The sequence below is a fragment of the Engraulis encrasicolus genome, chromosome 16, assembly GCF_034702125.1.
Source record: "Engraulis encrasicolus isolate BLACKSEA-1 chromosome 16, IST_EnEncr_1.0, whole genome shotgun sequence".
Taxonomy (NCBI): Eukaryota; Metazoa; Chordata; class Actinopteri; order Clupeiformes; family Engraulidae; genus Engraulis; species Engraulis encrasicolus.
Window position 1 is genome coordinate 14,234,967 of NC_085872.1, and position 27,696 is coordinate 14,262,662.

Here is a 27,696-nt window from a genome sequence, read left to right on the forward strand (position 1 = left end):
AGCAGCATCCTTGGTAGCCTATGTCTTGGAATTCAAGTTGCATGTGGTCTTGGTTGAGAATACAGGAAACATCACTGCATCACTGATGCCTGAAAAGGCTAAAAACATATTTCAAATCAACCTCTGTTTATCAACGACCTTCTTAAAATAGTGAAGCCATTTGTTGTCGCCGAGTATTAAGACAACAGGGTTACACAGGACAGGCCGTTTGCCAAATGCTCTGACATTTCCACAACTTTCCGACAATTTGTTTTCCTGACATTTCCGATTAACTGGGTTCAATGCATTATGCAGTAAAAATGATTTTACTGCTCTCGCAATTCTCCTCTACTAGCCTACTGCAGAATCAATCTTTGTCATCTCATTTGCTTTGATTCTTTTGTTTTAGCAAGGTCACACTTTCTCAATAGATATAGTGCCTGAGTGTGTAAATGAGTGCGTGTGTGCATGTGCACTCCAGTGCGCTGCCCGACACGTCCTTGCTGATACAGGAGGTGCTCCCCTGCGGATCTCAAAATTCACAACAGGCTTGCAATGCACAATATCAACTCCACACAATAGCCGTCCTATCACATCACAGAAGTCTGTTTGTCACGACTGCTTGTGGGCAAAGCCGGCCCTGAGGACTGTAGCCTTGCATCTTGGCCACTAGCACGCTGCTGGTTGCACAATGAGGCCCTTTGTTTTCAAGACAGACGGACATTCCTGGTTAGTGTTGGTCACTGCTGGGAAGTCACCTACAGCAAGACCCTTCTCATTAGAGGGAGTGAGCACAAGTGTAGGCGACAATGACCTTTATTATCAACATACACTGTGAACATCAAAACCAACAAGGGGGAAAACCCTTCCCCCGCCTCCATCACCGTTTCCAATCATTCCAAAACAAACTCTTTGAGGCCATACAGAGTCGAGGACGTAATAATTCTTTTATTTATTGCAGAAAGACTAGCTCGCGCATAACACAAGTCAGTGACAGAGTTCGGGGGCCCATTTTCACATTGTCATTATGTCCAGAGGTACAAGCTTCTTTTGCAACCTCCTGCACCATCATCAAATGGCCTGGGGACTATGCCATGAGCCTGGCGAAGTAGTAAACCAGGTTTGATGAACCTTGAGCTAGTGGTAAATCATCTAATAGAGGAGCCTGGAGTCCTCTTTTCCTTAGGCAATTGACACCTGTGGACTATATAGTGGTAGGTTTACCACTTCCTGAAGGCTATCTTAGCCAGGTTTATTATCACCATGTTCTTGGAATAGTGCCCAGATGAAGTTAACCTAGAAATAGTGGTAAATCATCTAATAGAAGAGCCCTCATTTTCTTAAAACGACACCTCTGGCCATCTACTAGCAGATTTACCACTTCATGCAGGCTAGTTTAGGTAGGTTTATCACTTCAGCATGTTCATGGTATACTCCTCAGGAGGATGCCAACACACTGGTTCAACTGCATTTAAATTTACATTTCAGTCCTTTGTGTGACGCTCTATGAGCGGTGTCTACTGTAAATGTACAATCTGAATGGTTAAAAAAGTCCCTTCAATAATAAAAGGACAGGGCAAAAGCTCTGACAGTCAAAATGTTTGTTTATAGACAGAAAAAAACAAAACAAAACACAAAACAAAAAAGAAACAAAACATTTTTTTTTTTCATTGGAAGTCCATGCCCTTTACCAGCTCCAATCTCTGTCCGTGGTCATTTCTTCTCTGTTTGCAAAAGTGAAAACACATGAAAAGTGGTTTTCTGTAACACCATAAACCTTTTTTCCCAGATTCATAATTGTCTTCTCTAGATGCTAAAGTTGATTTCGAAGTTTAAAAAGATACAAAACTGACTGACATCACCATGGCAATAAGAAAGTATGTATTCCTGTCTTCTCTAAGTGCACCTCCCCCGTCGCCTGGTAACCCCTTGCGCTCCAGAGAAGCATTGCAGCAGCAGCAGCACTAACCCGGTGCTGCTGCCACCAGCGCAGAGATGGACACTGGGGGAGTGCCGCTGTAGGTGTAGCTCCAGGGGTCCTGGGTGGGGTGGCGGGACGGCCGGGGGTTTGAGCTGGAGGACTGTTCTGTTTGACGACTGGTGGTGGTGAGGAGCCCGGCCAGGAGCAGAGACATCAGGCACAGCCTCCGCACCGCACGCTTGGCACGGGCCGCACACGCTCAGAACCGCAGATGTGCCTTGTGTTTCACCATGTATCTGTCAACACAACAGGGAAACACACAGGTAAGCGCTCATAGCCTGACCAAGAGCATAACAATGAACATTTCCCAAACGGCATGGTTGACCCGCCTCCTGTGGATTGCTACTGGTTGTTTGCTTCCCAACAAAGTGGGAGGAGTTGCCAAGTTTTCTGGAGCTCGGAAACGATATTTACATTGCTCCTGGCCTGACTAGACGCAATGCTGAGGGTGTTGCGTCACTAGGAGGGTGTGGCTGCTCATGCTCATGCGGAGAGACCGCAATCTTTAATGAGCGGCAACACTTGGAATAGGTGCTGCTGACAGAACATAATCTAAAGCTGACAATCAGGAGCTTTTAAAATGACTGCAGTCGCCGACATAAATAGCTACAAGGTCGGTTATTTAAAGCACTACTATCCCCATCTACAACTTACACACCTGCTGTTAGGCAGACACTTAAACCAATGCACGCACACGCACACGCACACACACGGCCCATGTTGTGGGGACTGATGCAACTAATCCATAGGAACACAGCTAGAGAGGAGGACACAAGAGGTATGTGTGTAGTGCTACTAGTAGCAGTAGTAGTGTGTGTGTGTTTGGGGTGCGGTGGGGGTGTTCTGACCAGTACTGGATGTACTATGCCTCAGGACAGGCACTCAACAGAAAAAAAAAACAATCAGAGACAGCCAAATTGCACTGAGACAAAAGCGCAAAAAAAAAAATCCCTCGGCTCGCAGTGACTCAGCAAAGGTCTAAAGTGTGCCACAGCCACAGGCTGACAGACAGACAGACAGGTAGGCAGGCGAAAGACGCACGCGTGCACTGCAGATGAACTGATGTGCGACCTCCCGTAATGTTATGTGTCCTCCATCTGGGCTTGGTAATTAGCACAACTGGTGAAGCAGCGAGCAGAACTAATGAGAGATCAGCTGGCCCGATGAGGGAAATGATCACAGCCACCACGGAACCGGTTTTCTCCTCCGTTTGTCAGATTTACGCCCTCGATTTATACATAAAAAATGAGATCCTGCTTTTGGGGTCACTGGGGTCTTTAATATACAGTAGGGCGCATGTATTCACAGAAACGTAAAGATGAGGCCCTGCTTGACATTGCAGATTTGTATCATTATTCAGAGCAAACAAGCATTTTTGCACCTAGCAACATCAAGTTCGCTCATTCCTGCATGTTGTTTGCTCTGTAATATGGGGGTGGACTAAGGCAGCCGTCCATATGTTGGGCTTGCATGCCCATGGAGGGTCAGGTTCGTGGACTTTCACTCCCGTCCCATCCGGGTTCCAGAAAAAAAAATCCATCCCGGGCTGGAGTGAAAGAAACTAATCCCATCCCGTCTTCTCCTGTAAGAATGTCTCCCAATCCCACCCACTTCCACTCAAATCATTCATCTTTATTCCCACTCCTGCCAGCTCCCGTTGATCTTACAGATTGTGACTCCCATCCCACAGGAATTCCCGAAAAATGTAATCCTCTCTAGCCCTCACCTGTCCAGTGTCTCCCAGAAGCGGAGGAAGATGGGTCTGTCCAGGTGGCGCTTGTGATGGCTCAGCTCCAGCACGGTGACGTCCCACTTCTGTACGTTGGGATCTGTCCGCGCCTCGTCATACTTCAGGTGGAAGGCTCGGACTGAGGGGGAGGACACAGTATATTCAAGCTTGCACACAGTGTACTCAAACCAGTATTAAACTAGGCTATGTAAGATAGAACTGAAACTGAAATATTAGAAACTCAAATTAGGATAGTCTACAAGGGCCTACAAGAAAAAAAAAAACCTTGTCATTTGAAATTAACAAGCAACAGGCAGGCGTGTGTGTGAGAAATGCCCCTCCTTCCCTCTCTGTCAAAGACTCTCCCTCCTCTCTCTCATCTGTTGATGTTGTTTAAGGTGTTTCAGCGACTAGAAACTAGTCGGCTGTTGGCAGCAATTACATCTTTCAAAACAATAACATTGACATGACAAACAATAGGCTATCCGCTGACAAAGTAGGCTAAGGTTGCTGATGTTTGGTAAGCTTAGGGGCTCCGCGGAATCATGTCATGTTGATGCAGATATGAATGGTGAATATAACTTTGTGATGCGCGGAATTAACTTCCTGTGGGCTTCGGCTAAAGATGTAAAGATGTCTCTTTTACAGCAGATGTTTCAACTATGCCCTGTGCCCTTTTGACTGTGGCTTAAGTTATCAGCTATGCACACTGTCAGTCCGTGTGGCGTTATTGACAGTTGATAGATGGTCAGCATAACAAGGTGTCAGACTAGTCTAACACCTTGGTATGCTGACCATACAATATTAACCTTGCGAGCTGCAAAGGCGAGCCGCATGCTGTTCGAGAGTTGCACAATGAGGGCTGTAGAACTTGTACCGAAAATGCCCATTCAGAGGTTGATGTCTTTCAGTAGGCTATGCCTATTTTGTTTTGCCTACTTTTCTAGACCCGGTCTCTTTCTGTCAGCAGTCACTGGAAGCAGTACCTTGCAGAAGCGCACTGACGCTTTCAAAATTAAAGTAACGAACAACGGTCATAAAAGGGGAAAAAAAAAAACACTCAAGAAAACCCTGCTGCGTTAAGCGTTAACAAAATTGTCAGGTGATACTGACCTCAATAGTTATCGCACCGTTAACGTTGCCCAGTCCTAATAAAAAGTTAAAATCCATTGAGTAAAACCCTGGTGGCCTGGTAATGACCAGGAGAGCACAACTTAACTTCAGCCCAAACAACAAGACGAAGCAGGCATGGAGAACGGAGGGCCGACCGCATGCTCTGTGGCATCGACTTCAAACAGAACACATGTTTAGGGGCCATGGCTCTGTCAGTGGGAGTACTGGGTGTGAATGTGCAGATGACACCATACAGACTAAAACTCTATTTCCTTGTTTATTAAACATGCATCCAGGGTCCTGAGCCAGCACATATGGTTCTTTCCCAGTTGGCCATATGTGCAGTTCCCTAGACTGCATGCTAGGTCACATATACTGAAGAGGAGTGTGGAAACTTTCAGGCTGCGTCTTCCAACCCTATACTGTATAATGTAAATGTTCCGCCCACAGACGTCTCTTCAGATTCCCCTTGCAGTAAATGCTGCCTAGCCGTAGCCGTGAGAAAACTTACTTTTGGCAAAGATGTCCACTGGGGATCCGTCGGGAAGCAGCCACGGCCAGCCTTTGAACTGCCAAGCAGGGCCCTGCACGAACACAGCCACCACCCTGTCCCTGCAAGGACACACACAGAAAACAACAGCCTTTTACAAACACACAAGGGCTGGTTAAGACAGTCAAAATTGCTACTTTAGTAAACAAAACACAAAACAAACAAAAAAACTTCTTAACAGTTTGGCTGTTAATCATACACTGTACGAGTCAAACATATTCTAATGTTTATAATTCTTCAGAACAATCTGCTCTGTCAAACTGTCTCCTAGTAATGTGTTTCGGCAAGCTGTTAAATTTGCAAAATCAATTTTCAGGCAGGCAAAGCTTTAGTTCATACCAAAGAGGCTTGAGACAAGAGGGCTTACTCACGTCATAGCAGCGTAGTACGAAATGATGGCGAGGGGAGTACGGAAATGTTATTCACTGTGGAACAGGTCATAGGACACCGTGAATGTCTGTCAGCTGTCCTTAATTACCCCCAGCAATTACTGCTGACCAACAGCTGCCGTTAATTGGCCACAAATTATCCATCATGGTGTCGCCCCCACTGACCATGTGCAAGGGAGTACGAAAATTGTATCCATCGCACCCACTGACCAATGACCATGCATAAGGGAGTTCATTTTCCATCCACTCGTGTCCTTAGTCAACGCCCCGTACTACACTGTGGCCAATGCATTTCCCCTCCGAGAGATTGTTCTTCTCTGTTGAGTTTCTTTAGTTCATACTTAGTTAAAAAGCCACTCTTGGGTGTAATTATTCTAGTTTAATCTAGTGGGTTAGCATGACAGACAGACGTTTCTTCAGCATCTGAGAGTGCAGCTTTTTTACTGACTAAGAACTTTGCTGTTTGCTCGCACCCGCAGACCTTGTAAGAAATAGTTGGGAGTTGAGCGCACTTTATTAAAAAAAGCAAAGCTTTAGCAAATAATGTGAACAGATAAATACCAGTCTTGTGGCGCGAGCTTCAGCGGCTGGTCGATGACTCTGTACGGCACGGTGACGCTGAGCGTGTTTCCACCAGGCTGGATCTGGTCCTTCCGCCTCTGCAACAGCACCTCGTTATCACGCTGGATACCCTGCTTCTTCTTCTCCTCAGGGGTCACAAATCTGTGCATTAAAAAAAAATCAATCAGCATTAATTATCCTGTTGAGTCTTTAACAGTTAAGTCTTTAAACTCAATTGCTGCTGTGGTGTGAATTGCTGTCAGTCTTAGTAAATGCAGTACATAAATGCAGTTCTGTCCAATGACAGCATAACAGCAGTTTTACCCACCTCATGCTAATTTAATGTATACTTGGTCCAACATTGAGAGAAGTGTGTGACTACACTTGTGCAATACCACTGTTTAGTGCAATTTTGGCACAATGTGGAAGTTGAAGATCCACTTTTTGGAAGAGACTGCTGGCAGCAAGCACAGAGATAGAGATCTAGCATCAAGTACAATAGCACTATGTGGTTTAACACAACGGAAAGCCACATGAATGCTTATTCTGGTATGCTACTGTACTCTGCTGTTCACTCCTCCAGCTGGAACTGCAGGCTGGTCAACTGGATAACTGTTGTATGCAATTGTAGACATGGCAGTAGAAAACAAATCCTGAGCCTGAACCTTTAAAACACTTATTGAAATAAGAAAAACCTAATGACTATGTTTTACTCTCGCAAACAAACTCTGTCAAGCCTGAAATCAGGCACTAAGACTGAATACTATGATAGTATTACTATCAGGCCTGCAGTTGGCACGAACAGCTGCCATGTCACATAACCAGGAGCAAATGAGCCTTCCCGCTACACAAAGTCAATCCCGGAACTCCGTGAAGGACATGGTCCTCTCCATTGAAGGGCGTGCAAATAAGGGCATTATTACGTCGGATTAAGTTGTATTTATTTCAGAAAATTGGTAAACACAGCTGAAAGGCATCTCAATAAAAGATGATTTCAAATGCATACACATGCATTTATCGGAACTTTTGTGGATATAGTGGAATGATTGTACGTAAACTGTGCTTGTGTACTTACGGAGCATGGACAAACGCATCAGTTTATGTACAAATGATTACCTTACGTGAGGGGCTGTATTTGATGTTGGGTAGGCATCTTATGACACGCACTATCTTGTTAATGCCTTTATGACACGCATCATATTAACAGTCAGGCATAATTGCTGCTTTGCTTTCTGGAATTTACCTGGCAGCGGTGTCATTGACATCCACACATTGCATTCGTCACTGTCGGCTTTCGAAATAGAGAGGATCTCACTATGAAGCCTCCAAACTTGTTGGATATCTTCTTTCCGCTTTACAAATCCCATTCACCTCTATGGAGAAGCTAGTTCGCTGTGAATGACTTAGCATAACTAGCATTTCGCTGAATCTTGCTCAGTGAAGTTGTCAGATTTGCCGTGGAGAAAAACCCACTATGATGCTGCACAATCTCCTCTACAGTATTAGCGGTCTTGCGTTTCCATTAGTGTTTTGTTAAGTATGGCAACTTTCTTTGACGTGCATATATGGCTATTGGCTAAAAACACACACACACACACACACAGCCCTGATATTAGTTCAATACTTTTTTTTGCCTTAAATGTACAACAACAATATGATTTTATCAGCATCATCAACCTACAGTTGCTGTTACAGTTTTCATGTGTGTCTATCCTTAACAGCAGCATGGGGATGTAAAAGCCAATAATAGATGCAGTAGCCAATATTCAGTGACTCTCAAAGGCAGTTAAGCGCTGCCCCTAAGCTGCAGTGAAGTCTGGAGCCCCACATCCCTCCCCCACCCCCCACCAGCCTGAGCTGCCATGTAGTGACTTGTGGTGATTTATGGTTCTAATTAAACAGCAAAACAGCAATTACGCCTCTGATGTGCACGTCACTCTGTGTCTGTGTGTGTGTGTGTGTGTGTGTGTGTGTGTGTCTGTGTGTGTGTGTGTGTGTGTGTCTGTGTGTATGTGTGTGTGCGTACTTACACAGGGACCGTTAAAAACTTTAATGCGCCAAGGTCCTTGTGGTTTGAGACTATCAAACATCCGAATGCCTTTATGCGCACCCGCGCGTGCACACACATATATACACACACACGCACACACAGAACCATGAAAAATGGGCTGATCGTATGTCAAGTGAGCACTCTCCCTTTCTAGTCTGGCCACGTTTGCCCACACACTACCTATATCTAGTGGCCTTTCCAGAGACCATTACTCAATGACAAGTGGGTCTACAGCCATGCTATGTCACTGGATGCGGAATAAGAATACCATAAAAAAGGAAAGTAGCAAGAAAAAGGCAGCAGTAGGGACAAAGGGATGGGTTCTTTCTTCCAAACCAGTGGTTCTCAACCTTTTTAGAACAAACGCCCCCATTCACCTCATCATAAGCCTCCCAACGCCCCCTTGATCTCATCATAAGCCTGACAATGCCCCCCCTTAGTATTCAAAAATAAAATAGACTAATGCCCCTCCCCCAATGGCAACTAAGCCCCGCCCCCACTCAGCTGTATCCTTCTCAACGCCCCCCTAGAGCTCAAAGATCTGGAACACCTATGCACCCCCTAGAGCTGTCCAGCGCCCCCTGGGGGGTTGTAGCGCCCCCCGTTGAGAAACACTATTCAAAACAATAGACAAGGCTACTGAGGAGTGGTGAGACTTACTTCAGGTCCTGCAACAGGTCCTTAGCATTAAGCATGGTGATAAGAGAAGTGGTGGCCGCCGGGATGATTATTATAGGAGTTCTTGATCCTGCCAGAAGAAAAAAAACATCAGAGTTTCAGAGCTTTGCGCAGGAGGGACGTTTGGTCAGTGGAAATGATCCAACTCAATTTGTAATACACGTACAAGACAGATAGACTATTCTATTTCTTACCTTTCTTTTGGTTTGGTGGTGGTCTGGCTTGAGAAACTTGAAAGAAGAGAGATATATACATTTGTTAAAACCATGCAATCATGACTTCTTGTAATTATTATATTATTAATGCCTAATACCAATATTGCTTTAATATAAACAGTTTTCTCAGTTTACACTGATATACCTTCAAGCAGGCTATGCACAAGAATAAAAATGAGATGGTTTGCATCGGTTAAACCATTTCAATATAAAATTTTCCATCAGGCAAATTTCAGTCTTCACAAGAAATGTTACAGTGCTGTTTTGGCATCATTCCCTGGCAAATGTTAAAGACCGCAAAACTATTTTCAGCCGTTTCATAAAACTACGTTAGACAGCAAAAAACAGATTCAAATAAAAGCTGGTCTTAGTCAACTCCACCAATGATACAGGTACACCAACGTGCAAATATATACACGAACCATTGAGACCAAGGTTCTGCAGTGCCACTCTCCCGCTGAAGGTATTTTCTTGTCCGGGAGGGAGGAGTTCATAACAACGCATCGATCCATTAATCCAGTGGTTCTTAACCTGGGGTAACCATGGGGGTGCGCCAGAGATTTCAGGGGGTGCACAGAATTTTGTTTGTGTTGAGGTTTGGACCAAAATTCTGCTAGCAAACATTACAATTAAGCCAAATCAAAACCAAATTAAAACATCTTTCGTTCCCCATGTAAAGGTATTGAGGCATTGATTAATGTCTCAAGCCAAAATGATTGTAATGAATCACTTATATCATTTTAGTGCGTATACACGTGTAGAAGTTTGGGTTGGGGGTGCATGGCTTGTTTTGGGCACAGGTAAGGGGGTGCGTTAAGAAAAAAAGGTTAAGAACCACTGCATTAATCTAAATCAGAGTGGCGCTGGAGAGCTGCCACACACAGCCAGCAGGCTCATCCCTCACGCCAGCAGCACGCAGCACTGCACTCACACCCTACCTGCCCATCATGGACAAGGAGCATGTGTGTAGTGTACACAAGCTGATCAGACACTGTGGTCAAGTGTGGGCCGCATATATATAGGTGTATATATAAATGAGTTGTGCACCAGTACACATTTAGATTTAGTTGTGTATTTATACCAGCTGTATATGTGTATGTGTGTGTGTGTCATTCCGTTAAAACAAAACACATACTGCAACATATAGGAGGACAGTGCAACTGCTTTAGCGTGATAAATGCATATATACTGTACCTGGTCGGGGAACCGGCTGCAATGCAGGAGTCTGGGCCTTTCTGGCTGATGCCCCCTCCTGAAAAGAGAAGAGAAAGAGATGAGTTGAAGACAAGAGAAACAAAAAAAAAAACACAAACATCTTCCCATCAACAGAGATTATGAAGAGACTTCAGCCTCCAGTCCCTAGCGCCCCCTTCTTGATGTGCGAGCAGCGTTCCCAAACACTTGGGGTCATCAGCCGTAATTGAAGAGCTTCATTCATTTGAAAGTGCTCTCATGTTTGACTCTTTTTTCATCACCAGTCAAAATGGCTAGTAGATGTTAATCTTACAAGCCAAACACACACTCACTAATGGGTCAAAGTGGCAAGTAAGTTGGTATTTTCTACCAGCCAAACAGAAATTTCACCAGCTTTTGGCCGGTTTGCTGGTATTAATTTAGAGCCCTGGAAGCCAAAAGATAACGCCCATCCAAGGCACTCATCCCCACCCGCTCATCATAATCAGGCACAAAAAAATAGCCATGGGTTAGGGCATCAACTTTTCCGGTGAGAAAAACAGAGGTATACCACCCTCAGTCTAAAAACAGCAAATTGTACTTTGGTTGTCCAAAGCTTACAAATAGTTGCTGGCAAAAATCTAGCCCTACTTATATGAAGTACGTTTATGACCGCTTATTTCCTTTGTTACATTGTTTGGCAGATGAAACAACTTTGTTTAGCGGAACAACAGTAGAAGGTCAAATTCATAATATCCTAGGTAAAAATTAACCTGGACTTGCCATCCGCTGTCAGACCAACGGTACGGTTAGATCAGGCTAGGAAACTCTGACATATTTTGTTGTTGTTGGCAATGAAGCTACAGTTCTGTATTGGTCTCAACCAGCATAACTACCCGTACCTGTACCCTAGGAAGAAATCACCAAGAGTGCAAATGGAAATATATTAAAGTATTTTATCGCGCATCTAATCACTTCACCACCAGGATATGCTTTCTCCACTGACAAGGATTGGCGCTCATCCGAAACTGATGGCACCATGGTAACATATGTAACCTTAGTTTGGCAGAGGGAAAACAACTGCAACTGATATAGGCTTGCAACAATGCCTGTCCCTTTCAGGACAGCTGTTTGGGTATGACAGTTGAGGTAATTGTATGGATGTACGCAAAACATATTGAAAGAATGCCTGTGTGGTAGTAGGTTGCGTCATAATAGACATTTTCTCATCCAAACTGAAATATACTGTCATGACATCACATCATGACTGAGTAAAATAAAAATGGCGTAAAAAGGTGTGACTGTTTTGGTTCACCCTCCCGTTAGTCACATATGAGCGGACAAATACAGCAGAAGAGGAAGAAAGGAAGCGCATAGCTTCCTGTGCAAAACAATAATGTTTAGCCAAATGTGGGAAGCAGCAGTAATGGCCTTTTCACCCCAACAGGCCCCCCTCCCCTCCTCCGGCTGCATCCCTGGCCTCCCACAATGCCCATGAGGCAGCGAGAGAGACACAGCCTTTATCAACCAGGATGGGGGAGAGCCAGCACAATAGAATAGACCCGCATGGCATGGGGGAAGGGACATGAGGACGCGTCACGGGAGCACCAAAGAATGTCAGTTACATGGCTTCTGACAAACAAACATGCACACACACACACACACACACACACACACACACACACACACACACACACACACACACACACACACACACACACACACACACACACACACACACACACACACACACACACACAGGCGTGCACACACGATTAATCAGAACCTGTAAAACCTATCCAAATATCTAAAAAAACATTGTGTTGTACAGGCAGGCGCACATGGCTACATACATTCCATCTACAAGTAGAGCAGAGTGCACCCCCAATCTGGCCTATTTATAGAGATGCAGAATAAATAAAAAAACACATACATCAGAACCGATGACATGGGAAAATGTATATGTGCATTTTTTGAAACATAGTAAGACCATAGGGGCCTGAAAGACAGAGGAGAAAAAAGGGGAGTGTGGCATGTGCTGGAGAAAGAGGTGTGTGTGTGTGTCAGAGAGACAGAGAGACAGAGAGAGAGAGAGAGAGAGAGAGACAGAGAGAGAGAGAGAGAGAGAGAGAGAGAGAGAGAGAGAGAGAGAGAGAGAGAGAGAGAGAGAGAGAGAGAGAGGGGGGAGGATCATCCTGCCTAGCAACGCCAGGAAATCAGAATAGGAGCTGTTCACTGAGCACTCGCTCCTCGCAGATCGCTGCTCTCCGCGACTGTGCATCAGTCCATCACCCTGCTGCTGGAGCGGAGCAGAGCAGAGAGGAGAGTGGCTAGACCCAGGAGGCATGGATTATGAATGGGGGCGAACAGACTGAAGATCAAAGCACTCCGCATCCACGCGAGACGCCTCATTGTGTGACAAACCAAGGAGGGACTCACAGTCAGGCGCGTACGTAGCAGTTGGAAGAGAAACGAGAAGCAGACAGCAGAGCAGGAGAGAGAGGAAGCTTGAGGCTTGAAGCTAACAAACGGCAGAGGCGGAGGGGGCAGAGACAGCAGCAGCAGCAACACAGGGTACCAGATAAACGGGAAGAGAGAAGGGATTTGGGGAAGATACAGCGACTAACTAACCATGCAAAAAACACAAGGAGCTGCAGACAGAACGACGGACGGACTACCTTCACAACTGGCAGGGACACGTGTCAATAACCGTGAGGTGAGTGTGCCAACTGTGTCACGAAGAGCAGAGCTGCACCAACCAGCTGCCTCTGCTCTGCTCTGCTCAGCACAGGCGTGAGCATGGCCAGAAAGGTACATTCAACTCCACCACCAGATATTAATAAATAATAATGGTGGAATCCAATCTTTGTGTAGATCACGCATCCTGCACCCGTTACCTTCCACTTTGCCTTTTTAAAAAAAAAAAAAAATCACGTTGGCTTAGCACAGCGGAGCAATTTATACATTATTTAGGCATTAGGGCAATCAACGTAAGTTAAATTCTTTGTATGACCAGCGCATGAAAAGAAATTGACAATAAAGCTGACTTGAATTGACCACCACACACACATGCGCATTTTTGAAACACCACCACATCACCACCGTAGGTAGTGCAGAGGACACATTCATATTCCCACACTGCAAATAGTGTGCTGCCTGCCTGCTGACAACATGGCTCCAGGGGGCGATTCTTTCTGGTCTTGGTCAGGTGTACAGCGCAGCGTAGATGCTGCGTGTGATCTGAGCAAGGAGACATTTCTGCTCATATCCAGTCCTGTGATCCCCACCGACTAACAGGGGAGAGCATTGAGTGTTGAGCACTGCCGCTGCTGTGCTGTGAGTGCGTGTGGCCACAAACAGCCCTTTGTCTCCTGTCCGCTGCTGCACCTCTCAGAGGCCTGTGTCTTATCCCTTAGCATATAAGAGGAAACTTGCACTCTCTGGGAATGAGAGACCAGACACCGATAACTGAACAAGACAGAAAAGACAAGAGAAACATCACAGCTGAGACCCTGGCTGAAGGGATAAACTCATGTAAACATGTTCAGGTCAGGCACACTTCAGCAGAAGCATTTTTTTGTTTTGTTTTCAGGGGCATTCACAAACAGGATCCCTTGGCACTCCATTGATGTAATATATGTTACCCCTTAATCTGTTGTTGGATCTCTCAAATCCATGAAAAGTCTACATGTGCACCGTGTGTGCTGTAACCTTTTCATCTTCAGTGATCCGCAACTTGCAATTTTGTGAAGTGCTGTAATGCATTTTTGCTATTGCTAGTGACTGTTGTGCAGGGTTTATTTCTGGCTTCCACATGATGAAACCATGAAAATCTGCTTCAGCCATGGCACATCTCCCTACAATCCAAACACACAGATACCCATCTCAACTAAGGAGGCAGGATTTGAGCGATTTCCTAGGCAATCCTGTGGGTATCCATCTGGCAAAGAGCACCAACATTTCTGAAATGCAGAGAATATGAAAGCCAGTACAGTGCTAGTAACATTCCATGATGCGCCGATTTGACATGCTGTCAAACACAATACAAAAAAATCTTTGCTGACCATGCTAAGCTTTGGAGATTGTCGTCAAGCAATAAAATAAGAAGCATTAGCACAGAGCGATTTGACACAATAAGCTTTCAAGCTTTTGAAAATGTATGTTACTGGCATGTAAGCCCCAGCTTGTCACGGTCTTCTCTGGTGGCCATCAAAAATCTGGATTAAATCGCTCCTTTAAGTTTAGGGATTACGGGGGAAATTCTAAAAGGCGGTCACAGACAGGAAATGCACATGACACAACACGACACAACACACAACAGTCGAACATCCTATTTTGAGAGCACTTCCAAAGAAAAGCCTTAGCTTTGGAGAAGTGTCCGTCACAATGACTACAATGTCCTCGTTACCATCTCCTTATGTCAATTGTGTGAGTAAGTATAAGTATAAGATTGTGAGACATGCATTTCCAAACGCTCCTGATGATCCTTATAGACCAGCTGAGCAGAGAGACTGCAGAGCACATATCACACGGACACATAATAGCAAACCTGTGCCACAATCTGTTCAAAAAGGTTATTCCTTTTAAGGAGCTTATTTTCCATGCTGTCATTTTGAAGTAGTGCTACAATATCATTAATTGTATCGATTAAATACAACATTTAATCTTATTTTTCCATCATGATCAAAAGGTCAAGGAAATGTCTGATTCATGGAAGCTCTAAAAACAATTGCTAAGCATATAGTGAACGGAGAAGGCTAGTCTTGTTTGTCATGCCTGATGAGGCACAACTTGTTTTTGTGTGATTCCATTCTCATGCACACAAACTACCATTAATCTACTATGTTCTTTATCAAGGTACGGTTTGTATTATATGGTTAATTAACACAGCCTTTCCTCCTACCTTTTCCACAGACTACGACAAGAATGATGAAACCTTGATGCCACCACACCTGACCATGAGAATTTCTCTGACCACCTGCGTCACCATGAGCACCGTGTCCACTTCATCAAGGGAGCCACAAGCTCCTTGTTTAGGCCCATCATCATGCCCTAGTGGCCAACAACGCTCAACTGGCTCTGAGTGGCGTTGATGTGTGCCGCCACTGGCGCTCGGCAGGTGCCAGGATGCGGTGCAGACGACGGCACTGCTGCACGCACATCGCCGCACTCCTCACCCTGCTCTCCTTCGTGGGCCTGCTGCTCATCCTCGGCCATCAGGAGTGGCGACCAGGAGGCCGCGCCAGCAGCCGGAGGGAGAGCCAGAACACGGCCCCCCACCACGGAGGACTGGGGCAGCTCATCAAACCAGAGGCCACGCACAGCCAAAGCCGCAGCAACCACAGCAGCACCCAGCCCCGCAGTGCGGCATGGAAGGCCTCTGCCGCTCCGCCAGTCAACCCCAACCCCAAGCCTGTGGTGAACCTCAGCTCGTACCCAGGGGGGGAGGAGGGTGGGGTGGTGAGTCTGGAGACCTCGCTGGGTGCCAACAGCAGCCTGAGCGAGGAGATGAAGCTGCTGCTGGAGCCTTACGAGTACCTCCTGAACGAACCCGACAAGTGCCGGGAGAGCACGCCCTTCCTGGTGCTGCTGGTTGCCACGGAGCCCGAGCAGAGGGAGGCTCGCGACGCCATCCGCCAAACGTGGGGGAACGAGAGCGTGGCCAACGGCCTGGGCATGGTGCGGCTCTTCCTGCTGGGAATACAGAACGGCAGCAGCGGCCGAGTGGCGAGCGAGGAGCTCCAGCGGTCTCTGAGAGCCGAGAGCCAGATGCACCGTGACATCATCCAGCAGGAGTACCTGGACACTTACTACAACCTGACGGTGAAGACCCTGATGGGCATGCACTGGGTAGCCACCTACTGCCGCGGGGTGGACTACGTCATGAAGACGGACAGCGACATGTTCGTCAACACGGAGTACCTCATCCACAAGCTGCTGCGGCCCAGCACCCAGCCCAGGAGGAGGTACTTCACGGGTTACCTCATGCGAGGGTACGCGCCGAACCGCAACAAGAACAGCAAGTGGTACATGTCCCCGGAGCTCTACCCCAGCGAGCGCTACCCCACTTTCTGCTCTGGGACGGGGTACGTGTTCTCAGGGGACATGGCAGCCAGGATCTACCGGGCCTCCTTGAGCATAAGGAGGCTCCATTTGGAGGACGTGTACGTGGGCATCTGTTTGGCCAAGCTGCAGATCGATCCGACGCCCCCGCCAAACGAGTTCCTGTTCAACCACTGGCGCGTGTCCTACAGCAGCTGCAAGTACAGTCACCTGATCACCTCCCACCAGTTTCAGCCCAACGAACTGCTCAAGTTTTGGAGCCACTTGCAGAGCAACAAGCACAATGCCTGCATAAACATACCCAAAGACAAAGACAAGGGTGGCAGGTTTCGCCAAAGAAAACTGCTCTGGCCTGGGCTCAAGTTCTTGGGTGATTCCCATTAAATGACTTTTGACACTCCACGAGCCACAAAGGAAAACAAAAAAACAGAAGAATGTTTAGAGATTAGGGATACAGTAAAATGCAACTCAAAAGCACAAGATGGTACTACCACACATTGTCGATATTTTTTTTCTCGGTTGATTAAGAGTTTTTGTGGTTAAAAAGTACAATTTCAGTGTACATATTCCTGTAAAAGCAAAATAAATCTGAACAAGTCATTCCTTGACTTAATGTAATGTCTTTTGTGCGTCAATGATGGACAAAGGGGATAACAGCAAAACCATGACAGTCACTATGTAATGTGTTGAAAGTCAGGACACATGCTATAGTAGTTCCTTTCCTGGGAGCCTTCTACTAAATTAGTGTTTCTCAACGGGGGTGTTGGGAAGCCCTAGGGGGTCGTTGAAAAGTATACAGCCGAGTATGGGCGGGGGGTGTTGGCAGGGTTATGATTAGGTCAAGGGGGCGTTGGAAGGCTTATGATGAGGCCAAGGGGGCATTTGTTCAAAAAAGGTTGAGAATCACTGTACTAAATGGCACATTGCGTGCTGAGCAAGATTTCTGTTTGGAGCATTTAATTTGACCTGCAAATCAATGTTGAAGGGAAACAAATTACTCCTTTGGAAATTAAGCAACCCCTACCCGCCCACTTAGATACTGAAAATATGCAAGTCTTCATTTTAAGATGAAGAGGGCATACAGGTTTCATACTCAGAAACCCTCTCCTCAACTTCAGACTAAACCATAGGAATACGAGAGAAATGAAGAGTCTCAAAACCATTACACATAGCAACAGTTAGAAACCTCACCCAAATCAATAACCATTCCACTAATTAAAACCAACAGTCTCGGCCACTTGTTAGGCAAACCCATACGCGTCTATAACGGACAATGGGATAACAGCAAAACCACGACAGTCACTGTGTAATGTGTTGAAAGTCAGGACAAATGCTAGTTAATTTCCTGGGAGCGTTCTACTAAATGGCAAATTGCATGCTGAGCAGGGCTTGACATTAACTTTCACTCAGTGGCCACTGTGGCTAGTGGTTTACCTGGGGCACTAGCCATTCAACTATTCTACTAGCCACAAATTTTTTTTCATGACATGACATCTTATATATCATGACATCTAACCAGAAGACGAGGTGCTCATTAAAGCAAGACAATGAATGCATAGCTTTCCACGTGGAAATGAATCAAACAAGCTGAGCAAACAATTGATAGACAAGGGGGAAACAACAGCATATAGACTACTCTGAGATGTCATACCATAGAAAGCTACCTACTAAATTGGCTAATGACACTGAAATTGTTACCAGCCACAGCCAAGTTTTACCAGCATTTGGCCGGTTGGCAGGTGCCAGTGTCAAGCCCTAGGGCTCAGCAAGATTTTTGTTTGGAGCATTTAATTAAACCTGCAAATCAATGTCAAAGGGAAACAAACAAAGTACTCCTTTGGAAATTAAGCAACCCCTATCCGCCCCCTTAGATACTGAAAATATGCAAGTCTTCATTTTGAGATGAAGGCATGCAGGTTTCATAATCAGAAACCCTCCTCTCAACTTCAGAACCAGAGGAATACTCGAGAGAAATGAAGAGCATCTCAAAACAATTACACATAGCAACAGCTAGAAACTGTGCCCAAATCAATAACCATTCCACTATTTAAAGCAGACAACCATCCGTCTGGGTCACTTGTCAGGCAAACCCACATGCTCACCCACTTCACAAGGTCACTTCAATGAAGTCTTCTCTTCATCAATCCTCTGCTGATGTTCCAAGGGCAGCAGGATAATCACACAATCTTCACCTGGCAGAGGAATAGACCAGGCAAAGGAAAGGGAAGAAATTCTGCCCTTGATCCAGCTTAGCCTTTTCTTCATCTACACCACCATCAGCTCCCCCCCACATCTTTCCCTGACAGTGTACTCTACACAGAGCACTACACACATAATGTCCTTCATGATACCTGATCTTGTTCTGTGTGGGTCCCCTCTGAAGACAACGCAGTGTTAACACAGGTAACCAGAGCTCCCTGCTGACACCAGGGCCAGACGGTGGGGGGGACTTAGTGAAATGTTACTTTTGCTAAATCCTTTTCCAATGTTCATTTCATCGTGGTGGACTACCATAAAAACACTACTGCCATAAAGACGGGAGAGAAGGGCTGCGGAGATCTGTAAAGGCCCCCGTGCCGACATGACAACACAGGGAAGATAATTCACAATCTAAACAAAAAAATTGAAACAGAGCATGAAAAAAATGGTTTGAACCATTAAGACAGACCAGGCCTAAAAACAGAGTTGTTGATGCTGTATGAGGTAAATATGCATGCTGCCGCCGGTCTTAACGGTAAATATACACAGATTAGTTTCCTAGTACTAATGGGGAAAAGTGTTTCAAATTCATTTATGATTTTCTACCGTAACAAATAACAAGGCATGCGCCATCTACTATTGACGGTAATCTGGATTTTTTTTTTGTTTAAAGAAAAGCAAGATTAAAAGAAAAAGACAAAAACTATACTGACCTGTTCTGCCCATACAGACCACGTTCAGGGAAACTACTTCTAAATATAGGCTGACTTTATGTTTAGTTTTCTGCCTAACTGGAATAGTGAGGGCAGAGGACAGACATCACAGCGAAACCTTGGTCAGCTAGGTGCACTGCAAAAAGACTGGCTGTTACAATCCCAGAATCGTGCGGTCTGACACCAACATTTTCAAGTCGATAACAAGACAGTCGAGAAGAGATTTGTTCAGCAGTACATGTAGTTTCTTTACGACACAAATCTAAGTTTAGAAAATGATGCTATGGCCTTGTACCCTACCCCCTTAACATGCACTTGTCTGACCCAATTGTGGAGGACAGGAATTTTCTAACTCCGTTCCCTGGTCTACATTGATATCAATTCTAAAAGTTTGGCTTCTACATCAACAATTACACAGCTTCATGAATCTGAGACTTCGGATCATCCTTGGCTTTATGTGGCCAAGGCTGGTCATTGGGATTGCTTGCAGTTTCACCATCAACATTATCGCCCATGAAAATGGATTAATCAGCCAGCCATGGCAAGCAGTCACTAGACACATTCCTAATCTTGTCCTACAAACAGAACACTTGTGCATTTCAATTATTTGGCCCTGCCGTGGCCTAGCTGTAGGGCACTGGTGCTGCGCTGGCGACCCGGGTTTGATTCCGGCCTGGGTCATATGCCTATCCTTCTCTCTCTCTCCCGACTCATTTCCTGTCTCTCCTCCACTGTCCTGTCAGAGAAATAAAGGCAAAAAAGGCCTAGAAAGTATTTAAATTCTTCCTCTGCAAAACACATGACTACCACTGTTGTAAAGTGCTGCGACAATGCCACAGGAAATCACAAGATCCATGCGCAGTCGACTCGTAACACTTTACAACTGGGCAACTGCGGCCTGATACAGTCATTAGCTACTAGATTAGGTCTCTCACCTCGGCACCTGCAGCCCACAAATCCACAGCGTACACACCATCTCAAGCACACATTAAGACACTCAAGTCAAGTGCCACTAATCTGAAATAATGGTGCAATGAAACAACAGGCACACTTAATTTAGCAACAGCTTAAAAAAATGCAGTGAAAAATAACTGGCCTACATTTATGCATGAAGTAGTGTTTGTTTACTTCCACAGAGTGAGAGAGAGGGAACGTGGAGCGGAGATGGAAAATTGTATTGAGGTCAGGGTGGGACGGAGAATGAGAAAGAAAAAAAGAAGGGGTGTGTAGTGCTCCAACAGCGGAGGGGACAGAAGGCCAAAAGACAAAAAAAGAGAGCAGAGGAGGTCTGGATGAAACCCAGACGGTTCTCATATTCCAAGACATAAGGTCTGGCTGTATTCGCCCCCATGATCACTCACAGCACACTAAAACACTCCATCACATGCCCGCCCACCGGCCCAGCCATACACACCAGACCTCTCCCACATGGGGGACCCTCACAAAGGCTGAGAAGGGCACACGCATACACACACAGACGCACACACACACACAGACGCACACACACACACAGACGCACACACACACACAGACGCGCGCACACACACACTGACGCACACACACACACACTGACGCACACACACACACTAACGCACACACACACACTAACGCACACACACACACACTAACGCACACACTAACGCACACACACACACACTAACGCACACACTAACGCGCACACACACACACACACAGACACAGACACACACACACACACAGACACACACACACACACACACACACACACACACACACACAGACACACACACACACACACACACACACACACACACACACACACACACACACACACACACACACACACACACACACACACACACAGACGCACACACTCCCGGGCCCAGGCAAAACTGTCAGCGGCCCTGCACACACACAAACACAACCTCGAGGTGCCTTGAGCACAGCCTTACAAGTAATTTGACAACAAATAATTAATGAATATCTTGAAATGTCTGCCACAGCATGGCAGCAGACCCATGAAAATGAAAATGAAAGGTCCTGTCTGGCAGGCTAACACAGCAGGGCTCCGGCAACTTGACGCTTGACCTTTTCAGGTTACCGCTGCCTTCTTTAATAAAACAGGCACTCTGGTGACTCAGAGGCTGCCCTACGCTATGTGGACCTGGTGAATAAACCTGAAAACAGCTTCCATGCTACCAGCGGTACAGTATGTCAGCGACATCATAGGTGAGTCACTGGCCTTGAACAGCCAACAGAAATCACTGCACCACGCCGCTTCACAAACACAACACAACATGACTCAGTGCGTCTGAGTAAGTGTTGCAAGTCTAATGCAAAATATAAACCTTCATAATTGTAATACATGACACGGCTAATTACAATGCAGTTATACTCCCACACCTATACAGGATTATAAAATGGACCTTACTTCATGCCAGGGAAAATCACTGCCTACGTACCGTCACGGACTTCAGCGTCATGCCGTGGTAGGTTCCCATGGTGTCGATCTTGAAGCCCTCCGTTTCTGACAGGGATGAATTGAAAATGAGGGTCAAAGAGAGAACCACACACATAAACATGGAGGAGACAGCGTTAGGAATGGCCATAACTTTCATTGCGCTGGTTTTTGTTTGTATGCACTTGTCTAAGTAATAACAGAACTTATGAACACTAATTTACTTTTTTGCCCAAATCTTACCTTCACTTTTTACAGTATGTGCTAAATCTATGTACACAAAAAATGTGTTCTGGTGTGAAGAAGCAAACATTGGCTTTTGAATGGGTCTACCATAAGTAATATAGCGAGGAAAGGAGAAGGCAAACGTTAATTTCTTACAGAATTCAAACGAGAACATTCCCTACTCACCCTCTTTCCCTTTGAACCTCTCCTGATCGTATCTGTTGTAGGCGGCTGGGACTGGTTGCTTGTTTCTTATGGATGGGTCCTAAAACAGGAGTAAGGGCACACAGTTCATGTTAAGTATTGGACGTATAGAACAATGGTCTGCCAATTCCTTCTGATGGCTCTGTGAGCATGACATCCTGATTGCAGTTCCAATTTTTATTCCAAGAACTTACATGTATTTTACATACATAGACCCTTTGTGTTTACACATTGTCTGATCTGTACATTTATAATGTAGTTGTCTGTTGGCAGAAATTAGATCAGGTGTGTGTGTCTGTGTGTGTGTGTCCGTGTGTGTCCGTGTGTGGTCTCTCACCGCCTGAGTGGCGTTCTGTGCTGGTCTCTGCTCAGGGGCTCGGCCCTCCTCCCTGGCCTTCACCGACTGCAGAATGGCGAAGATGCTCTTGGAAAAATTCTAGAATCATCCAGAAGTACAAGATTAATACATGTCAATACAACCTCACTTGACTAATATTAGTTACATTTGACCTCACACCATTACTGCCTTAAAAACATTATTAAATAAAATTAATGTTGAGCAGAACTGCATGTAGCATGTCATAGATCTGTGTTATGGATCGCCAGAGAACAAAATGAATTTTGTGTGGGGGTGACTAACAGCACCTACACTTCCCTTAGTACACACTAGTAGCAAAAAGAAAAATGAATTGACTGCAACTACTCATAATGCAGTCTTTTTGGATCGTGATCTTGCATGAATTGAAATCATCACTGAACTGTGATCATAATGACCTGTGGCAACACTGCCATCTACAGTTCTGAAATAAAATAACAAAATACAATATCTGACCATAACAATTTTAAAGCCACCCTGGGCCATCTCTGAAGATGCCTGCTAAGATGCTTGCCTGAAAAGCTACACTGTTATTAACCAGTGAGCCACTATTATAAACTCTATTACAACTGAGCCTCTATTATAACCTTATTACTTGTGGTCAGCAAAATGGTAATGACCGAGATTTAACTGGCTACTGAAGACTATGCAAGAGGCTACAGCTTTTCCCTCCTCACACTTTGAATGTTTTTCACCCCCATGGGTTGATTCAAACCCGATCGTTTCTACTGAAGTACATGAAGCGAGATTTTCTTATCAGAAATTAGCGGATGTGCAGTCCAGATTTTGCAAGCGTGGTTTTCGGCCAACAAACAGCACAGATGGTCAGAAGTCTTCGTTCACCCATTAAAAAGATTAATTGAAGCATGTGCATGTGCATGTGTGTGAATATGATGATTAACTTGAAAAGTTGTCTAGTTTTCCAGCTTATGCGAGATGTGCCATTACACATGTATGTCTTTTGTTTTGCTATTACTTGACAAGCGCTGTGAAATATTTGGTCTGAGTGGGCAATAACAAGAGATGGAGATTATCATTACACGGTCAGTGCCAACTACCCATTGGCAAGTTTCATACCAGGGCAATGTAAGGACAACATGAATAAACTAGTGCATATGAAATTATTTTCTCTTGAAAGCGACAACAATAATGTGCACGTGTGTGCACTATTGCTCATTCTTGTAAATAATTGGAGGTTGTCATATTTAGAGGAGGTACCATGGACTAGTATTTCCATTAACATCGTTATCTCATGTCTGGGGACCTATTACAACTTCCATATCTGTGAATAATCCATTAATAATGGTGGACACAAATTAAAAAAAAGTGATACCATTATTTGGCCTATACCTTTCCAGTGCTTTGTAGAATGGTAGTGCGGGTCCGCCATACTCGCTCTCGGCTCACAATGTCTCTGGTCACGTCCACTTCAGCGTCCACAAAGCTCCTCTGCTTGAGGGTGATGTCATCGTCCAGGTCTGTTTTGATGGTTGATCTTTTCTTGGCCATGATCTTGGCCTTGATGGCAGCGATCTTCTCCACGGACATGGCCTCTGACAGCGACCTGAGTTGGGGAACGGTGTACATGTAAATAACATGTAAATAATTCACAAGATGAGTGAAGGAGATTGTGCTTAATCTTATTATTTTAAGTACAGTATTACCATGTTGTCTTTGTTCCCTGTAAATTCTAGGCACCAAATACGACCAATACCAAAACATTTCGCAGTGTTATCCCTTTGGTTTCTGTGGTCAGGTTGCTGACTAAAATACATACAACTACTAAGGCGATATGATTTCACAAGGCTACTACTTGAAATAAATGTGAAAAGCACAGAATCTCAACACAGAAGCCAAGTAAAGGCATGCAATTCATGCATGAATCCGCAACCATCTGAAGGCAACCTTCTGTATAGAAATCAGATTCTTCACACAAATTAATTTCACAACGTACGCGAGCACAGCCTCTTAAGAGCCAGGTATGAGCGTGCTTGCAGTTGTTTAAGCTGTACCTAATTTGGTCGGTCTGTACAATGCCCTCTTTATGTCCTTCAAGACGTGCCGCCAGACGCTCTTTATCAAGACGCACTCGCTCTTCATCCTGACAATGGAAAGAAAACGAATCAATGAATCAAAGCAGCAGACCACATTTGTAGTGAGAGTAGGAAATGCTGGTCGTCTCAATAAAGTTACCTCAAAGCGTGGCTTTTTCGCTTCTGATGAAGCTTCATCTGCTGCCCTTTTAACTGTTCACAAATTAGAGGATGCAAAATTACTGAACATACATTATATGGTTTGTATTGATGCAAAAAAAAAATACACAAGAAAAAAATAATATATATATTTAAAGTGACTAAAGGATAGTCATGTTTCAAACATAAAATAGAGGATATATATTACCAACCTTGTGTTGGTCTCTGCAACCCTATTTCAATGGGTGCACTCCTGTCGATACTTGCTGAAGTAGCTGTAAGGCAGAAAACACATCCCAGTTTAAGCAGATTCTGTGGTGCAGCATTTACATCAGTAATGTAGCAAGCAGCCATTCATGTGGTTTCACTTACCGTTTTCTCCATTGAGATACGATAGTAAGTCCTTTCGATCGGGTCTTCTTACTACAGGTATATTTTCTGTCTACAGGCAAGAAAAAAATATATGGTGAGTCTACTATCTAGGTGTTATCAGCAAGAGGGGTTTCCCTCATTCCCTCATCTAGGTGTTATCAGCAAGAGGGGTTTCCATCATTGGTCATTCCATTTTTCTGGTTAAGGGGCTTGACAATTGGCCATTGGGAATGCATTGGCCTCCAGCATGTAATCAGTAATCAGTACCCGTGTTGGCACACAAGACAAAAAACATTCATTCATACTTTCAAAAGATGTGTGCCCCTTGTGTTCAGTTAACTAATAGTGGACAGGTCTTATGAAAGAAACTGAGGCAAGGGGACAAACCCAAAACTTACAGCTGCCCTGCGGACATAAGAGGGGTGAGGAAGATGCACATTGTTGAGAAGGAAGAGAATTGAGTCCAAGGTGTAATACTCCTTGGGTTGGCCCTCCTTTCCAGTTCTGAAATAAATAAAATACAATGCAGAATGTTAGACCGGTTGGGATGACTGACACCTGGATAAAATCAATAGTTACAAAATTGAAACATAATCCTGACAAGAAAATACACACTTGAGGTCAAATGCTTGTGGATTATGAAGTGGTATGTGTGATTGTGATCATTGTCACTTCATGAAGCAGATTTGCAAAACGTTCAGTAAACTACTCTCTACAATGAACTTATAATGGTAATGTAATGCCGATGTGACCACGTCGGTCGCACAGTAGGTGGGTTGCTACTACTTAACTTTAACTGAGTCTCTACACCCTTTTCTCTATACACAAAACCCACAGCAACATGTTTATGTCTGCAGTCATTGCTACTACCGGTATATGAGTAGCCTAAGTGCTTCCCAATCTTACAGGCACACCACATGCATCGTATTATAAAGACGAATGAGACATATCATTGCGTCACCGCACAGAACAGAACACTGTCTGTTACTCAAATGACATCTGAACATATTTTCTGGACCTGTTTACAGAATTAAACTTCCCAGACTATTCCTCCTGGTTAGGTAGCTAACCATGTCAACAGTAGAGCGCTAATAAACACTTCTACTCAAGCTAACGTCAGAAAAATGTATTGCTTTATAAAACACAAGCACTGATGTGTACGAGACAACAACCAAAGCAAAGACCTTAGCCTAAACGAGCGAACATTTCGGCTTTGACAGCTTCAAACCAACGGGTGCAACAGCCTCCCCTGAACACGCAGATGAAAAGTTTGTGTGATTGTAGCATAGCCAATGTTAGCATCTCTTCCATCTGCTATGAGCAAACGATAGAAAAAAGAAATACCAGGATCGTGGGAAAGATAGCATACCCCCAAATAACGTAGTTGGTCTTGACATTCTTTGGCCACGAAAACTCCCCAAAGATCACTTCGTCTCCCTTTGCAACGATTTCCTTTTTCTGGATATTGTACTGACGAAGAACACTCAAAACGTCCGCCATGTTCACTTCTCTGAATGTACCAGAGAAGGTTCCGTTCAAAATCCAGACCAAACCATAGAGCTCAGATTGTACTTTCGTGCCAGTGGCTGTGGGGTCTTGAAAACGGGCTGCCCATACGTTTGCCTGAATTATTTGCTTCCATTCGCCGTCAGATAATTAATCTGTAACTGCCCGCGTATGCCCCCTCAGATAACTCAACAGATAAACATGCACTTTTATTTCCAGAATATGTTTTTTTTCTAAATGGATGCAATGTCAACAAATTGTACGTCTCATTCTCAGGCAAAAAATAGTCATTTGTTTTGGACGAGAGGCCATCATTCATATTTCTCTACAGGGAGCGAGTTTGCGAAACATAGGACGATATTGCGCCCAATCGCGTTTGGCGTCTCCGGTTGGCTACAACGGCTCCCTTGTTCCTCCCCTCTGATGGCTTTCATTTGACAGCAAGAATTTCAACTCTCGCTCAAAGCAGGCTTGCAGAACATTCGTGTTCAAATAATTTAGAATTTCAACTCTCGCTCAAAGCAGGCTTGCAGAACATTCGTGTTCAAATAATTTGGCCGATCTCTTGAAACAGACACTAGGTAACAACAAACAAAAAGTAGGCTACCCAAACCATTTACGATGCAGTAGGCCTACACAAATGCCGTGTCGTATTTCATTTGAGCGTGGTTTGGCACATCTCTTGAAACAGATGTGCCAAGTTAAACACACGTAGCCATGGCCTACCCAATGATGCAGTGAGCTCCAGTATTTCATTTCATTTTTATTTACATAACCTAATAAATGAAAGCGTCACTAAATGCAATGTAGCCTAATGTAGCCTTATGTACCCTAACTGCACAAACTCCTGTGTTTATACAAATGCTGTATCATGTCATTTTATTATGGTTTGGCTCATCTCTTGAAACAGATGACACTCAAAGCATAAACAAAAGCAGGCCTAGCCAACGATGCAATACAAATGACGTTTCTTACAATTTCATTTTATTCA

At 44.8% G+C, this 27,696-nt stretch overlaps 2 protein-coding genes across 2 annotated transcripts; one reads left to right on the forward strand and one right to left on the reverse strand.

Moving 5' to 3' along the window:
* Window positions 1-907: 907 nt before the first annotated feature.
* On the reverse strand, window positions 908-26,767 carry cdc73 (cell division cycle 73, Paf1/RNA polymerase II complex component, homolog (S. cerevisiae)). The gene is made up of 17 exons (XM_063218756.1): window positions 26,569-26,767; window positions 25,598-25,703; window positions 25,200-25,269; window positions 25,040-25,102; window positions 24,829-24,881; window positions 24,648-24,736; window positions 23,986-24,199; window positions 22,597-22,695; window positions 22,242-22,320; window positions 21,835-21,899; window positions 10,440-10,497; window positions 9,225-9,260; window positions 9,013-9,100; window positions 6,303-6,464; window positions 5,314-5,414; window positions 3,687-3,828; window positions 908-2,196 (listed from the first exon to the last, which is right to left on the reverse strand). The coding sequence occupies exons 1-17, from the start codon at window positions 26,697-26,699 to the stop codon at window positions 2,160-2,162; spliced, it is 1,593 nt and encodes a 530-aa protein (XP_063074826.1). The 5' UTR covers window positions 26,700-26,767; the 3' UTR covers window positions 908-2,159.
* LOC134465212 (beta-1,3-galactosyltransferase 2-like) lies at window positions 12,606-17,951 on the forward strand. Its single transcript, XM_063218755.1, has 2 exons — window positions 12,606-13,134; window positions 15,333-17,951. The coding sequence occupies exon 2, from the start codon at window positions 15,546-15,548 to the stop codon at window positions 16,863-16,865; it is 1,320 nt and encodes a 439-aa protein (XP_063074825.1). The 5' UTR covers window positions 12,606-13,134; window positions 15,333-15,545; the 3' UTR covers window positions 16,866-17,951.
* Window positions 26,768-27,696: the final 929 nt, after the last annotated feature.

What these genes read in the sequence shown, in the direction of transcription:
- LOC134465212 (XM_063218755.1), top strand. Translation starts at nt 15,546, where the DNA reads ATGCGGTGCAGACGACGGCACTGCTGCACGCACATCGCCGCACTCCTC.
- cdc73 (XM_063218756.1), bottom strand. Translation starts at nt 26,699, where the DNA reads ATGGCGGACGTTTTGAGTGTTCTTCGTCAGTACAATATCCAGAAAAAG. An exon ending in GTTGCAGAGACCAACACAAG is followed by an intron (nt 24,882 to 25,039) that starts GTTGGTAATATA and finishes ATTTGTGAACAG; the next exon opens with TTAAAAGGGCAGCAGATGAA. An exon ending in GACCTGTTGCAGGACCTGAA is followed by an intron (nt 6,465 to 9,012) that starts GTAAGTCTCACC and finishes TTTAATGCACAG; the next exon opens with ATTTGTGACCCCTGAGGAGA.